The sequence below is a fragment of the Pelobates fuscus genome, chromosome 10 (assembly GCF_036172605.1).
Source record: "Pelobates fuscus isolate aPelFus1 chromosome 10, aPelFus1.pri, whole genome shotgun sequence".
Lineage (NCBI taxonomy): Eukaryota > Metazoa > Chordata > Amphibia > Anura > Pelobatidae > Pelobates > Pelobates fuscus.
Genome location: NC_086326.1, coordinates 138,505,044 through 138,521,553, shown reverse-complemented (window position 1 = coordinate 138,521,553; position 16,510 = coordinate 138,505,044). Strand labels below are relative to the sequence as shown.

The window sequence follows — 16,510 nt, the reverse complement described above, 5'->3', positions numbered from 1 at the left end:
CCTCAGCACTCCAAAAGGTAGGGAGGCTGGGGGGATTAAATAAAAAAAAAAACATGTGTAAGTGTGTGTGTGTTAGTGTGTGAGTGTTAGTGTGTGAGTGAGTGTGTGAGTGTGTGTGTGTGTGTGTGTGTGTGTGTGAGTGTTAGTGTGTGTGTGAGTGAGTGTGTGTGTGTGTGAGTGAGTGTGTGAGTGAGTGTTAGTGTGTGAGTGAGTGTTAGTGTGTGTGTGTTAGTGTGTGTGTGTGTGTGTGTGTGGGTGTGAGTGAGTGTGTGTGTTAGTGTGTGTGTGTGAGTGAGTGTGTGAGTGAGTGTGTGTGTGTGTGTGTGTGTGTGAGTGTTAGTGTGTGTGTGAGTGAGTGTGTGTGTGTGTGAGTGAGTGTGTGAGTGAGTGTTAGTGTGTGAGTGAGTGTTAGTGTGTGTGTGTTAGTGTGTGTGTGTGTGTGTGTGTGTGTGTGTGGGTGTGAGTGAGTGTGTGTGTTAGTGTGTGTGTGTGTGTGAGTGAGTGTGTGTGTTAGTGTGTGTGTGAGTGTTAGTGTGTGTGTGTGAGTGTTAGTGTGTGTGAGTGTTAGTGTGTGTGTGTGTGTGTGTTAGTGTGTGAGTGTTAGTGTGTGTGTGTGTGTGTGTGTTAGTGTGAGTGTTGGTGTTTGTGTTAGAGTGTGTGTGTCTGTTACTGAGTGTCAGTGATCCCTCCGCCTCTCAGCTCTGAATGCGCATGCACGGCAAGAGCCGTGCACGCATTCAAACCGCCCATAGGAAAGCATTACTCAATGCTTTTCTATGGACGTGCAGTGTCTTAAAATGGCGGAAGCGCCTCTAGCGGCTGTCAGTGAGACAGCCGCTAGAGGCTGGATTAACCCTCAGTGAAACATAGCAGTTTCTCTGAAACTGCTATGCTTTCAGCTGCAGGGTTAAAAGTAGAGGGACCTGACACCCAGACCACTTCATTGAGCTGATGTGATCTGGGTGTCTATAGTGGTCCTTTAAGTGTGTGTGCATCTGTATGCACTGGTGTACATACCGCGGTCGCAGCCCTGCAACCCATGCGACCAGGTGCCCGCCACCATGTGTTGCTGCCCCGGCCCGCGCAGAGTAAGCGCAAGGAGGGGGCCCACAGATCAATTCTCGCACCGGGGCCCCATGGGTCATGTGTACGCCACTGGTATCGCCCACTGTCAGTCCCTTCGGGATCCATCCCTCATTCATCTTAATAAAGGTGAGGTAATCTAGACTTTTTTTTAAACCTAGGTGACTTCTCTTCTCAGTGACAATACCTCCTGCTGCACTGAAGGTCCTTTCTGACAGGACACTTGAAGCGGGGCAGGCCAGAAGTTCTATCGCAAATTGGGATAGCTCAGGCCACAGGTCAAGCTTGCACACCCAGTAGTCAAGGGGTTCATCGCTCCTCAGGGTGTCGATATCTGCAGTTAAGGCGAGGTAGTCTGCTACCTGTCGGTCGAGTCGTTCTCTGAGGGTGGATCCCGAATGACTGTGGCGATGCGTAGGACTTAAAAAGCTCTGCATGTCCTCAATCAACAACACGTCTTTAAAGCGTCCTGTCCTTGCCGGTGTGGTCGTGGGAGGAGGAGGATTACTTTCACCTCTTCCCCTGTTAGATTCCCGTTGTGCTGTGACATCACCCTTATACGCTGTGTAAAGTATACTTTTTAATTTATTTTGCAAATGCTGCATTCTTTCCGACTTGTAATTTGGTAACATTTCAGCCACCACATTTCTTTTTGTAGCTTGGACACCCAGTACAGGTTATTCTCCTTCAGCATTTTTATACGAGGGTCCCTCAACAGGCATGACCGCATGAAAGACCCCATTTGCACAAGATTGGATGCCGAGCTACTCATTTCCCGTTCCTCCTCCTCAGTAATCTCAATGAAGGTATGTTCTTCCCTCCAGCCACGTACAACACCACGGGTACCAGATAGGTGACAACGAGCACCCTGGGATGCCTGTTGTGGTTGGTCTTCCTCCTCCTCCTCAAAGCCACATTCCTCCTCTGACTCCTCTTCCTCACAATCCTCTTCCAGCGTTGCCGCAGGTCCAGCAAGCGATGCTGATAAGGCTGTTTCTGGTGGTGATGGTGACCACAACTCTCCCTCTTCCTCTTCACGCTCATCTACGGCCTCATCCAGCACTCTTCGCAGGGCACGCTCCAGGAAGAAAACAAATGGTATGATGTCGCTGATGGTGCCTTCGGTGCGACTGACTAGGTTTGTCACCTCCTCAAAAGGATGCATGAGCCTACAGGCATTGCGCATGAGCGTCCAGTAACGTGGCAAAAAAATTCCCAGCTCCCCAGAGGCTGTCCTAGCACCCCGGTCATACAAATATTCATTAACAGCTTTTTCTTGTTGGAGCAGGCGGTCGAACATTAGGAGTGTTTAATTCCAACGTGTCGGGCTGTCGCAAATCAAGCGCCTCACTGGCATGTTGTTTCGCCGCTGGATATCTGCAAAGTGCGCCATGGCCGTGTAGGAACACCTGAAATGGCCACACACCTTCCTGGCCTGCTTCAGGACGTCCTGTAAGACTGTGTACTTATGCACAAAGCGTTGTACGATCAGATTACACACATGTGCCATGCACGGCACATGTGTCAACTTGCCCAACTTCAATACCGCCAACAAATTTGTTCCGTTGTCACAAACCACTTTGCCGATATCCAGTTGCTGCGGAGTCAGCCACTTTTCCACCTGTGCGTTCAGGGTGGACAGGAGTGCTTGTCCGGTGTGACTCTCTGCTTTCAAGCAAGTCAAACCCAAGACGGCGTGACACTGCCGTATCCGGGATGTGGAATAGTACCTGGGGAGCTGGAGGGGTGCCGTTGATGTGGAGCAAGACGCAGCAGCAGAAGAGGACTCAGCCGAGGAGGTTATGGAAGAGGATGGAGTAGGAGGAGTAGAGGAGGTGGCAGCAGGCCTGCCTGCAAGTCGTGGCAGTGTCACCAACTCCTCTGCAGAGCCACGCATTCCATGCTTGGCAGCCGTCAGCAGGTTTACCCAATGCGCAGTGTGGGTGATATACCTGCCCTGACCATGCTTTGCAGACCAGGTATCAGTGGTCAGATGGACCCTTGCCCCAACACTGTGTGCCAGACATGCCATTACTTCCTTTTGCACAATCGAGTACATGTATGTACGTAGTGGGGAATTACGATGAAGCATAAACATAATTAACCCCATTCAACCTCCCCCCAATAACGACAGACAACGTGGTATGGATGAACAGGCCACAGCATTTATTATAACATAAATAAATTACTGTATAACACACCCATAACTCCATATATTAAACTCTTCTTTCTGTAACGAAATTGTTAGCAACAAAACATAAATAACATATATATATAAATAACAACTCAACATACAGTGCTATACAGAGAAGCCCCCGTCCTTGCCAATAAAAACCTGCAGTGGCTCCTAAACACCACTGCCTCTCACCTCCCCCCCCGTCATAAAAAACATAATCCAATGCCTGCCATCAGCCGACCTTATCCACGCTCGATGGGCACGAGACCTCAGGCAACCTAAAGTTAAACCTTTTGAAGCAGGGGAGGCTGAGACCTGTAAACATGAGGAACTTATTCCATCCTTAACATAACCACACTTAATTGGCAAGGACATACCCCCGACTCGCTGTGACTAACTAAACCTACGCGGGGTGGGCGGGCGGGAAGCTGTTCACTGGCCCGAATCCCAAGTGGCACTGAGGTAAGACCTCCCCCCTGCTAGCTCACATAGCCCTAACCCCCACCCACACAATACACCCACTATCAAAGACCCTCCCCTGCATCTATCCCCACACTCCTACATGTGCCCTTGTCCGCTTAGCTGCGCTATCTCCCCAGGGCCTGGTTTGGGATTGCCTTTTGTGCAAAGAAATTTCGTCCGGGTACCTTCCACTGCGGTATCCCAATAGCCACAAATTTTTTGAACGCCTCAGACTCCACCAGCTTGTATGGTAAAAGCTGGCGGGCTAATAGTTCAGACAAACCAGCTGTCAGACGCTGGGCAAGGGGGTGACTTTCTGACATTGGCTTCTTACGCTTAAACATGTCCTTGACAGACACCTGACTGTGGGCAGATGAGCGGGAACTGCTCAAGGCGAGAGACGGAGTGGCGGATGGTTGAGAGGGGGCAAGGAGGACAGCAGTGGTTGACGTGGCTGAAGATGCTGGACCAGGAGGAGGATGGCGGCTTTGAGTTTGTGTGCTGCTTGTACTCATGTGTTGAGCCCATAGGCGTTTGTGATGTGTGATCATGTGCCTACGCAAAGCAGTTGTACCTAGGTGGGTGTTGGACTTCCCACGACTCAGTTTTTGGCACAGGTTGCAAATGGCATCGCTGTTGTCAGAGGCAGATACACAAAAAAAATGCCACACTGCTGAGCTCTGCAATGACGGCATTCTGGTTGTGGACACAACATGCGTTGATTGGCGTGCTGTCGGGCTGACCCCGGGTGCCGATGCATGCTGTCTGACTGTGCCACTAGCTCCTTGCGACGACCTCCCCCTGCTTCCAACTCGTCTCCTCCTCCTCCTCTCTGTCTCCCCATCTGAACTTTCGCCCTGTTCTTCTTCTTGCCGAGCGGGCACCGACGTGACATCCATGGACGCATCGTCATCATCAACTGCTTCACTTGTATCTGACAACTCAGCAAAGGAAGCAGCAGCGGGTACAACATCATCATCCTCACACCGTACGTCCATGTGTGTAATGCTGCCTGCCTGAGACATATCCCTGTTATCTACATCCTCTGGCAATAATGGTTGCGCATTACTCATTTCTTCAAACGGATGTGTAAATAACTCCTCTGACATACCAAGTGAAGAGGCTGTGGTGCTAGTGTTGGTGGTGGCGGCAGGCGGGTGAGTGGTATCTTGAGAGGTGCCCGAAGCTAAGCTGGAGGAGGATGGTGCGTCAAGGTTCCGAGCGGAAGCTGTAGAAGATTGGGTGCCCTGTGTTAACCAGTCAACTATGTCCTCAGAACTTTTCAAGTTCAGGGTACGTGGCCTCTGAAAACTGGGCATTATTCTAGGGCAAAAGGGAATCACAGCACCACGACCACGATGGCCCCTGCGGGGTGGCCTGCCTCTGCCTGTCATTTTTTTGGGGATTAGTGGTACTATGCGTGCAAGCTACTGTGAGACCAGATATGAGTGGCACTGTGCAGTGGCAGAGGTTGGCAGAGTACACGCTGTAGGCCTGACATACCCGCTTGAAGACAACTAACTGCTATTCAATCTATAACAGTGAAAAAAGTTTTTGGGTTTTAAATGCACGCTGTTGTGACACCAGATATGAGTGGTGGCACTGGGCAGGTGGGCACAGTATCCACTGTGAGCCTGACACACAGACGCTTGCAGACAACTAACTGCTATTCAATCTATTACAGTGAAAAAAAAGTTTGTGGGTTTTTAAATGCACGCTATTGTGCCACCAGATATGAGTGGCACTGTGCACACTGGCAGAGTACACGCTGTTGGCCTGACACACAGACGCTTGCAGACAACTAACTGCTAATTAATCTACAGTGAAAAAACTTAATTACAGTGAAAAAACATTTTTTGTTTTTAAATGCAAGCTATTGTGACACCAGATATGAGTGGTGGCACTGGGCAAGTGGGCACAGTATCCACTTTGAGCCTGACACAGAAGCTGGCAGGCAGGCAGGCAACTGCAATTAGATTACACAAAAAAAAAAAGCAGACTGATGTTCTAGCCCTAAAAAGGGCTTTTTGGGGTGCTGTCCTTACAGCAGAGATCAGATGAGTCCTTAAGGGCTGTAATGGACACTGAATAAACTAGCCTAGCTATACATTTCCGTATCAAATGAGCAGCAGCTACAATTTCCCTCCTCTATCTAAGAATGCAGCTTCAGAATGAATCTAAAATGAATGCTGTACAGGAGGTGGGAGGGTCTGGAAGGGAGGGTCTGCTGCTGATTGGCTGGAATGTGTCTGCTGACTGTGAGGCACAGGGTCAAAGTTTAGTCAATGATGACGAATAGGGGGCAGATCGAACCGCGAATGTGTTCGCCCGCCGTGGCGAACGCGAACACGCTATGTTCGCCGGGAACTATTCGCCGGCGAACAGTTCGGTGCATCACTACTTATGTGGGATCAGCCGGCGGCCTCTCCTGACTCCACCACAGCCTCAGTATGAGCAGGAAGCACGTTGTAGTTGTTGTGGTGTTCGGAGCGTTCCTATGAAGATGAACTTTATCTCTTTCTTGGTAATATGTCTCTCTTATTGGAGTAATGTATGCCATGGGCTTAAATAGGGTTTAGACAGATGACTAACACCATCCTTTTTCACAAGATGCAGTGCATACAAAAACGCATTTCCCATGATCCCCTGCATGAACAAGTGTTTTCACAGGCATGACCTAAGGAATCATGGGACATTTGCTTGGTCTCCATTTGATGTAAATGAAAACATAGATCATGCATTAAAACAAACAAGGCAGGGGAGAAACCGTTCACTGCGTAAGGAACATGCACATCTTGGACACCCTAGCCTCTTTAAACAGAGCTGTGAGACCATTTGTCTCATGACTTGGAGACCCCACTAATGGCTTCCATAGTGCCAAGCATGTTTGATAACTTGTTATTGGATATTTACAGTCATGACCGTGTAATAGTGAGTAATAAAGGCTAAAAGGTTGCAGCTAAGTCATCAATCTAAAATTAGCCAAAAAATTGCAACTCGTTGAACACTGTTGTATATAGAAGGGTTCATAGCCTATCCAGGCTTTTTATTATTGATTGCACTTTGCAGTTTTGTGTCAATATCCATCTATATTTTTAATTATGAATTTCAATAAATTGTACATTCTTTTACTAATTTTTTTTTTTTTTTCGTTTCCTCTCCACTTTGAGACAAAGCTGGTAAATATATTATTGATTATTGATTGTGGCGCCCCGTTATTTTGTATCGATTTTCTCTTTACTTTGTGGTTCTATGTTGTATCTATAACTCATTTTATATCGTACTAAAATAGCATGTATAATTTAAAAACTGGTAAACTGGGCATATAAATATGTTAATTCACCAGCACCATGATTTCACAGTTAAAAATGTTTCTTTATTAGCATAATAAAAAAATTCTATGATACTTCACCCAAACATGTCTGAAACACATAGCTTGTGTGCTTAATGGACACTTTTTCAGTTTCCATGAATCAATCTGCCAAGAAGGATACCACTCAGGGAATTATGGGAATAATTATCTTCTCCCTCACTATAGCAGGATTGTCCAAGTTCTAGATGCAAGTACTAATGATTGGGCTATTTACGCATATGAAAATCCTAGATCCCATATCCCCAGACATGTCCCAATGGTTCAGTCTATTCCTGCCTCCTGCCTCACTATTGAAGATCTATGGTAATGGGATTCCCAATTGCACATTCTGATTTTAATTACATGAAGAATGGTGCTTTTAGACTGCTGCCCACCCCTGCATGTTAGTGACCAAAGAAGGCAATTGCCCACTGCCCCATTTTCAGGCCTCTAATGAATTGCGTTATGGCTGTGTACATTAAACTCCCACCGTCCTCTAGCTGGTAGAATTATAATTCAAAATGTCTGACATTCTACTTCCTTCCGAAGAGCCGAACGTGTTTCTATTTATTTTTCTTGACAGATAAGCAATCATTTCATCAGTCTTTCTACACATAATAAATTACTTTTAGGAATCTGACCTCTCTAATATCATTTGTGTCGTGCACTTAATGGCCCCGCTTGCTTTGAACTAGTAAAATGTACTCTTTTATCAGAATGAAACGTAGTTTTATAAGAAATGCAGATTTTCATTTTAATGAGAACCAACTGGCAATATGGTTTCAATTCTAAAATACCACCAAAACCCTTCTGGTCTTTTGGATTTCAATAGTTGTGGAGTTCACAAAGAAAGAAAAAAGGGATTTATCAATACTAAAACCAGTGGTTAAGATGACACAGACCTTGTAAAACGTAACAAACACTTATCCCACTGCCAGCCCCCGGGCCATGAAAGGGTTAGGTAACCCTTTAAACACCAACCTGATTCCAGGTCCAAGGACACTGTCGGTTTAAGGTTCTTAGAAAGGCTCATCATCCACTCTCTCTCCCTCCATCCCCGTTATTACTTTCCCTGGTTTTTCTTTTCTCCTTGGTTTTGAGTTTTATTTCTTATAAAAAGGCTCGGTGGGCGTTTCATTTGCTGCTTATGTACTTCAGGACACTAATGTAGCTCATGTGTTGGCTGTAATATTCTTCTCTAGTGTTATTTATATTATTCATGTGTATGCCCACAGCTACTGAAATAAGAGATTATAAAAATATATATATATACACTACTGAACAGCCACAACATTAAAACCACCTGCCTAATATCTAATATGGTGTAGGCCCCCTTGTGCTGCCAAAACAATTCTCTGCATCTCATCATGGACTCCACAAGATTTCCGAATCTGTCCTGGGGTATCTGGCACCCAGACATTAGCAGCAGAACTTTTTAAGTACTGCAAACTGGGGTCTCCATGGATTGGATTTGTTGTTTCACCACATCCCAACGATGCTCAATTGGATTGAGATTGGGGGAATTTGGAGGCCAAGGCAACACCTCTTTGTCATGCTCTTCAAACCATTCCTGACCCATTTTTGCAGTGCGGTAGGGTGCATTATCCTGCTGAAAGAGGGCACTGCCATAGTGGAATTAAATTGGCATGAAGGGGTGTACGTTGTCTGCAGCAATCCCTAGGTAGGTGCTAAGTGTCAAAGTAACCTCAAAATGAATGCCATGATCTAAGGTCTCCCAGCAGAAAATTGCCCAGAGCATAACACTGCCTCCGCCGGCCTTCTTCCCATAGAGCATCCTGCTACCATCTCTTACCCTGGTAAATGATGCACTGGATCTAAAAGAAAACTTGATTCATCAAGCCAGGCATCCTTAATCAGACCAGGCAAACTGTGTTTCATTGCCCTTGTATGCACATGGTACAGTGACATTAAAGTTGAACCTGAATTAGATTGTACCAAATGGGCTAGCACTCTTCACGTGCATCAATGAGCCTTGGGCGCCTCTGATGTCCGTTCACTGGTTGCCCTTTCTTGCACCAATCTATATAGGTACTAACCACTGCATTCTGAACACACCACAAGACTTGCCATGTTGGCATTGCTCTGACCATCGAGCCATCACTATTTGTCCTTGTCATAGTCTTTCAAATCTTTTTGCTTGCCCATTTTTCATGTTTCCAACACATGAAATTTAAGAACTGACTGTTCACTTGCTGCCTAATATATCCCACCCCTTGGCAGGTGCCATTGTAACTCTATAAGCAATGTTATTCGCATGGTTTAAATGTTGTGGCTGATCAGTGTCCTATAGTTTCTACAAGGGCTAGTGCATTATCACGTAAAGCCACTAGATGATGCTGCGGAGCCCTTTATTTAGCAATGCTGGACGGAGTAGGTATTGGAGAAGCAATTAATTGTAATGCTTTGCTTTGTGGATGCTTTTGTATTGGGGATGTATAGGCATAATACATTAGCAATCTTGAAACAATATATTAGTATTGTGGGGGAGGGGGGTGTATTTCGATATGAAGCGTTATTTAGAGAAGGCATTTGTTGTTAAATTAGAAATTAGCTCTTAATACATATTCAGGAATCCTGAAATGCTTCTTGTAAAATATCTGCTAAATGTCATGAGTGGAATCCCATCAGCAAAAATTTCCTTTACCGAAGGCTGCAGTGCAGGGTCCTTTGTGACCTTCTTGGGGAGTTCTGGTTAAGGCTATGCTCCTCCTTCCCATATTCTTTACAAATGTAGATAGCTAGCCATTCACCTAGAAACTCTACCATTCATACATACAGATTAGAAACACAATCACGCAATCTAAAGGGTCATAACCACTACAGCCCATTGGTTATAATGGCGTATGTACCCAGTAATGGAGCAAACCATTTAAAAATGATTTGCCATCTTACTTGGGTCGCCGCCAGGCATCTGATCTCTGTGCAGCAGTCTTGTTGTAGAAGCCATCTGCTGTTGCTGCCGCTCATTCGTTGGTTGAGAGCATCAACTGATTGCTCTCCGCCAAGAAATGACGTTCTGTGCACAGAATTATGTACAAGATTGACATTAGTCAGGAACTTTTGTACTGGGTAGGCTAATGATGCTCCAGCGATGCTGCCGGAGATGGAGTCACACCTCCAGCAACACAAGGGATAAACTCTGTGCAGCCTCTGAAAGTGAAACATTACACATACAGACTCCAGGAACCATGGGCACTTCAATGGGCATGGTGTCCAGTAGTTGGGAAGCTGTGTAGCTACTTCCACTTATTCCCCCCTCCTTCCCGTTGTTCAGCCACCATACCAGATATCACTCTGCACCCACAAGATGTATCCGCATAGCAGTCCATCACCATGCACCAGGTCTAATTAAGCAAACACCTGCCAGGCAGAGCAGCTGCCACTGGAACAAGTGAGAATCCTGACACCCATCCTCCCCTATACTGCTGCCCTGCTACTACCTCCCGTCCATCTTTGCATCTTCTACTCCTTGCTAGGCAACGTCAACATCAGTTCAGGCAGCTGGACCATTTGCCTTGCGGTAAAGAACTTGCCAAGATAACACGCAATGTATTTTCCTAAGATCATTTTTTTTTTTTCCCAAGAAGTTTTTTTGGATTATTAAATAAAACTCATGAGCTAACACGATTTATTGCTTTTCTATTCGCCCTCTCGCTTTAGCCTAACCTCTGCAATACTTCATTGACAATTCCTGTTTCCAACACATAATGTGCCGTGACTCATTTTTAAGGAAACCGTTTTTCTTCCTTGATAAGAGATCATTAAGTGAGAGCATGATCCCAAATTAACATTTTCCAACATTAAGAAATGAATGAGTATTCAGACTTTTTTTTTTATATAATGTTAAAATAAAAAATAAAATGGATCCTTCGTAAAATATCAAGAATATGTGAATCATAAATATGAAATATGATCCCAGTTGTCACCAACACTCCACGTTCCACCTGTGTACAAATGTTGGTGGTAAGGTTAAAGATACCACCCCGAACGACTTGAAGGACCACAAGGGCTCAAACCCTCCTAACTGATCCAGAGCTGAATGTCCCAAAGTAAAGCATGCCTAACTAAGGCCACAGGTGGATATTAATGGGAACACATACCAAAACAGCAGCTGGGAGTTTGGCTCATACCTTCTAAAACCATCTTTGTCCTCTTGCTGCTGAAGCCTATCAGCTATGTTTTGCCTACTCTTTTTATGCCTGTAGTCTATTATACCTACTTGCCCAGTCAATGAAAGGTGTATATAGTCCACCACCTTGGGGTAGGGGTCTCCATACAGAGGGCATAGGCAAACTGACTACCTCTCCCACATACACTGGATATAAGGGTCACCCTCCATTCACAGTCACACACTTCTGTCACGTGTGGCTATCTCACAGCCATGCTATTGCCTTGACAGGTTGCTTACACTGTGCGTGTCCATGCCGTCGTGGCAGCTGAAACTCATTTGTTATACTATTATTTTATTTCCCTTTAATTTTATTATCTGCTATGCATGTGACCGAATACTACTTGAGACACCAACAACATAACCACTAAAAGGTCTACTTGTCTCTCGATTACATCATTCACATACTCGCTGCATACAGAGACTAGCTGGTGACAGTACCATTTGTTTTCACGACTGTGGAGTGTTCGTGCTTGAATTTTTAGCTTCCTAAAATACATAAATCCTGTGCGGTTATCTCACAGCCATGCTGCCGTCTTGACATGTTGATTTTTTCGGTGCTCGTTCATGCCGCCGTGTCTGCGCAAGCTTATTTGTTATACTTTGCACTCCCCAAAATAAAGAATTTAAAAAAGATTCCACCCATTTATACTTTGGCTTTCTGGATCTAGTTTCATGATTCCAACATCTGACCCAGTCAGGTTGTGTCTCTCTCAAAAATATTTATTAAAAAAAACATTACTTGAGGAGCCAATAGGATTTTCATCTGAATCCAAGCCTCAACATGTAAAAGATTGTTTTAAGTGAAACGGGGAGAAAAAGATATCGCTTTGCTTTATCTAACCGTTATTAACAAGATCATCAAGTGATTGGAAAAAAACCCAGCAAAATGCATTGCGGCACCAATCTGATGGTCTCTATGAGAACGTCTGATTGAACCAGCAGAGTTTAACCCCTTAAGGACCAAACTTCTGGAATAAAAGGGATTCATGACGTGTCACACACGTCATGTGTCCTTAAGGGGTTAAGAAGCGTCTAATGTTTGTCTGAGTGACCGCCACTAGAGTCATATAAACCCTGCAATGAAAACGTGTTCACTTGCAGAGTTCAAACATGAAGGACACGGCCCTCAGACAACTTGTGCCTGTAGTGTCCCTTTAACATACATGAAGTACGAAGAAACTTTCCCTGTCATTCGTTGATTTGTAACTCTAAAGAAACCGATACAAACAGTGGATTGCTTGAGACAGTGAAAATATAAGAACACCGTAAAAACACATAATAGGTGGGGTCTACTCTGGTGCATTCTGGAATGTCCGATTGCCTGCTATAAATAGAGCAGAGAAACAAAGCCTAACGTTACACTGCAATTCACTTTGGGAGATATTTATAGAGTGAAATCTAGGGAGGTTCAAGGAAAAGTCTTCATATTGGGAGGAAAAAAAAAACGCCATTGAAGCCAGTGAAACGTTCCGGTTAATACTTTGACCCAGAATTCTTTCAGTTTTGTTTTTTAGGCGGGAGATGTTTGGGAAAACCAGTGTGATCTTCAGTCAGAGAAGTGCTGTTCCTCGCTAAAAATGGCCGCCAAAGGGAGGGAATATGAGGAGATAACCTATATATAGAGACAATGTTTCTGTAATAGAAACAAAACTAAAATCACCTAATATCCTAACCAACACATTGCAAATGTCTGGGTGTCTGCAGAGCCCCTTCTGTACCCGCAAGATACATTAATCACGGGAAACAAAACTAATAATGAATAGATCTCTTGGGAACACGGCACTGGTATCAGCCGTTACTACTAGTGATTTCAAAAGATTTCCACAGAAATTGCTCTTAAAGGTTTTTGCTTTTTTCCCCCCAGGAACTGGTGCTCGTTTGTCCGCTCCCGTGTGGTGTCATACGTTGAGCTGTGCAAGACGGAGAAGTACGTTATAAGGTCACAGATGCCTTGTCCAAGCAGGACATCAGATTGCCAAAAGACAATGTAAGTACTCGAATTACGTCTTATACAGGGATTATAATTAGCAATAATCTCAGGCAGTTGCTTATATCGCATAGATCTCCGGTGCACAGAGTCCCCAGCTTTTGCAATACTGCAACTCCCATCATGCTGTAACAGTGTGGACTGTCAGAGCATCATGGGAATGCATGCTGTAACACCTGGGGACGTTAATTTTTGACACCCCCTGCCCTAGAGGGTTGTATTTTAAAAAATTGTGCATGAAAGCGTTGACCTATCTGTTCAGTCCAGACTTTAATGTATGCACTGGAGATGGTAATGTATGTGTGTTTGTAGGGCGGCACTTGAATTAGTGAAGCAGGCTAGTATCGGGGGTGGAACATACCAGGCCAAATAATGCTAAAATATAGAGCTTTAAGAATACGTATTTCATAATTGTCCCTTTACAATTGTATCTGGCTGTAAAAAAAATGTTGTAAGACTCAAAATGCCCCCTTGTGGTTTTACATATAACTGCAGGACAATGCATCTAACAGACCAAATTCATAGTCAGAACAGTTGAGAGAGAGAGAGAGAGAGAGAGAGAGTGTGTGTGTGTGTGTGTGTTTTCTATTAATTAATCTAGTGCGTTAAGCTGATTTCATTGATTAACTCACAATAAAAGTGTATTTTAAAAATGTATGTATCCCTAATAAAAGTGAACATAGCCAATAAAGATCACACAATGTACAAGTTCAATGTAACCAATCCATTTCTTCTCTTACCTCCAGGTATCGGCTGGCCCAGAAGCCAGTGTATGAAGTTAAACGGAAAGCAGTGACCAGTTTAGAGTGGAGATGCTGTGATGGTTATATCGGTGACCATTGTGAGGACAAAGGTAAGCAAAGTGTAAACTCACATGAGCATTTATTGTTATTCATTTACTTGCAGTGTCTGCTCCGCTCATGTTAGAAGATTTTTGGAGAGTCAGTGATTGAACGTTCTTCTCTGAGACGGTAGGGAAGAGACAGTCTATGGCCAACGTAAATATAGCCTGAAATCCATTATGTCAGGCTAGGTTCTTGCATGGGACGTACAGGCTTAAAGGGATACTACAGTGCCAGGAATACAAAGCTGTATTCCCCCTGCCTCCCTGGTAAATAAAGTGTTAAAAAACATTTATTTACTTACCTTATCCCAGCACCGATGTCCCTCAGCACTGGGCCAACACTCTGCCCCCTCTGACGTCCCGCTAATGCTGCGCGGGCATTAGACTTCCCCATAGGAAAGCATTGAATGAATGCTTTTCTATGGGGAATAACCAGACGCTGGATGTCCTTCTGAAGAGCGTGAGGATGTCTAGCATCCGATGCCGGACCAAAAGTCTGTTTCGATCCAGGAAGTCCCTCCAGTGTCTGGTAGACATCCACTGGAGGCAGACTTAGTGCTGCAGAGTAAATATTGCAGCACTAAGTGCAAATGGGACACTGCACCCAGACCACTTCAATGAGCTGAAATGGTCTGGGTGCCTACAGTGTCCCTTTAACTTCCCTGACTGTCCCCTTTAGGTCAAAGGAAACCACAATACTTATAAATAAGCTGTCATAGTTAAATGTGTCAGAAATAGAAAGTTCCCAAACTAGCATTAATATTGTTTTGTTTTATTTAGTCCATGAATCTCTATGCAATAATTTATTTCTTCCCAAGTAGCTCCATCTGTGGCTACACACTCCATACAGCTCTAAGCAGCCTAAAGTGTACATTCTTTGGAGTCCTCAAAAATCAGTTCTATAAACGATTGCATGAGTATATAGCCATATTTTATTTTTTTGTGTGTGTGTTTAAGTATATTGTAATAATGTATTCCTCCGTAGCTCTCTGCGTTAAATTAGATTGGAGACATTTCAGTTGTGGACATTGGTAACAAATGCTACTATTTGCCTTTGGTTTAGTTGCTTGTTTCTTTGATAGGACACAATTAGCAGTTTAGTTTTAAATTAAATTTAATTAAAAACAATATTTTCAATAGATAATGCAACAGCAGCCAATTTGTGTGTTTTTGCTAAAATAGTTGTACAGAGCTTAATTTACAGTCACCGTACAAATGCATTGCTTTCAGTTTGTGACCTCATCGGATGTGACCCTCGGCTGATAAAATGCTCCCAACTTTAATGCATTATATTTTACCAACGTGGGTTGCCTGGCTTTCCATTGGGCCACTGCCACAATATCTGTTGGCCTCTTTTCCTCCATCTTGATTGGCTATTGGCACCAGCCCTTCTAGTTGACAGCATGATCTCATTCAGTTTCTTAAAGGAACATTCCAAGCACCATAACTACTACAGCACTGCTGTAGTGATAATGGTGCCAGGAGAGTCCTTGCACCAGCCTCTTTGTAAGTAGTCAAACTGTTTTTGAATGGCTTGACTGCTTACCTAAAGTATCCTAGGTGAAGCACCCCACCTCCACTATTAACACAGAAGAGCTGATATCTCCTAAGCAAGAACATACTTTCTCTCTCCTGAGCTAAACCATGCAGTATAACCCTTTCTCACTACCTAGATCCCAGAACCTATGGAATGGGGAACAGGTAACAATAATGGGCGACAAATTATGTTCACCTTGCATTTTATGTTTGAATTTAGGAAAAAAGTTTGATACCCCCATTAATTTTTTAAATCCGCCATATTATTTTATTAGGTTTATTTAAAATGTAAACAATTGATTGTAATTCTGTTAGTGCAGTGTACTGACTGACACCTTCATTTTCAAATAACTCGTATGTAACATTAGTTTCTTTGTATCGTCGCAGATCCCAATGCTATACAGGTACCCGAAGAACTCTTGGCAAAGGTGGAGAAAGAGCTGGAACCTGCAATGAGCACAGGTACACAGCCTGGAATTCACATACTGAAAAGGAAGCTGTCCGTCACTAAAGTGTAAATTCAAATTTAAGGCCAGAGTAGTCAAACTCCTAGCTTAACGGAGTTAAAGAATGTTTCTAGATCGGCTCGTCTGACCTGAACTTTGAAATTCACTTTGAATTCTCACTTTAGTGATTAACCCTGTGTCACCTCTCTGGAAATAAATACACTAAAAATCACCTATACCTTTTGTTAACTCTTCGCTGTTGCATGGATTTTGTAACCGTACGCATAGACCGTCATTGATTTGATTATTGTCCAATATAAGACCGTGCTTGTTTTCCTCGGTTTCTCTGTTTTTCCCCGTCTGTCTCTGTTTATGGCGATAAAATCATCAGTACAGTAGTCGTACTGTTATCAAGATACAGTGATCTCGTTC

General features: G+C 44.1%; 1 protein-coding gene across 3 annotated transcripts in view; it reads left to right on the top strand.

Moving 5' to 3' along the window:
- MMRN2 (multimerin 2) overlaps positions 1 to 16,510 on the top strand; it is a 41,817-nt gene that overhangs the window by 15,794 nt on the left and 9,513 nt on the right. For all 3 annotated transcript variants that reach the window (XM_063433598.1, XM_063433597.1, XM_063433596.1), the window contains exons 2-4: positions 13,130 to 13,252; positions 13,999 to 14,105; positions 16,020 to 16,094. In XM_063433598.1, coding sequence (XP_063289668.1) covers positions 13,130 to 13,252; positions 13,999 to 14,105; positions 16,020 to 16,094 — 305 coding nt within the window. The remainder of the gene's footprint in view (positions 1 to 13,129; positions 13,253 to 13,998; positions 14,106 to 16,019; positions 16,095 to 16,510) is intronic.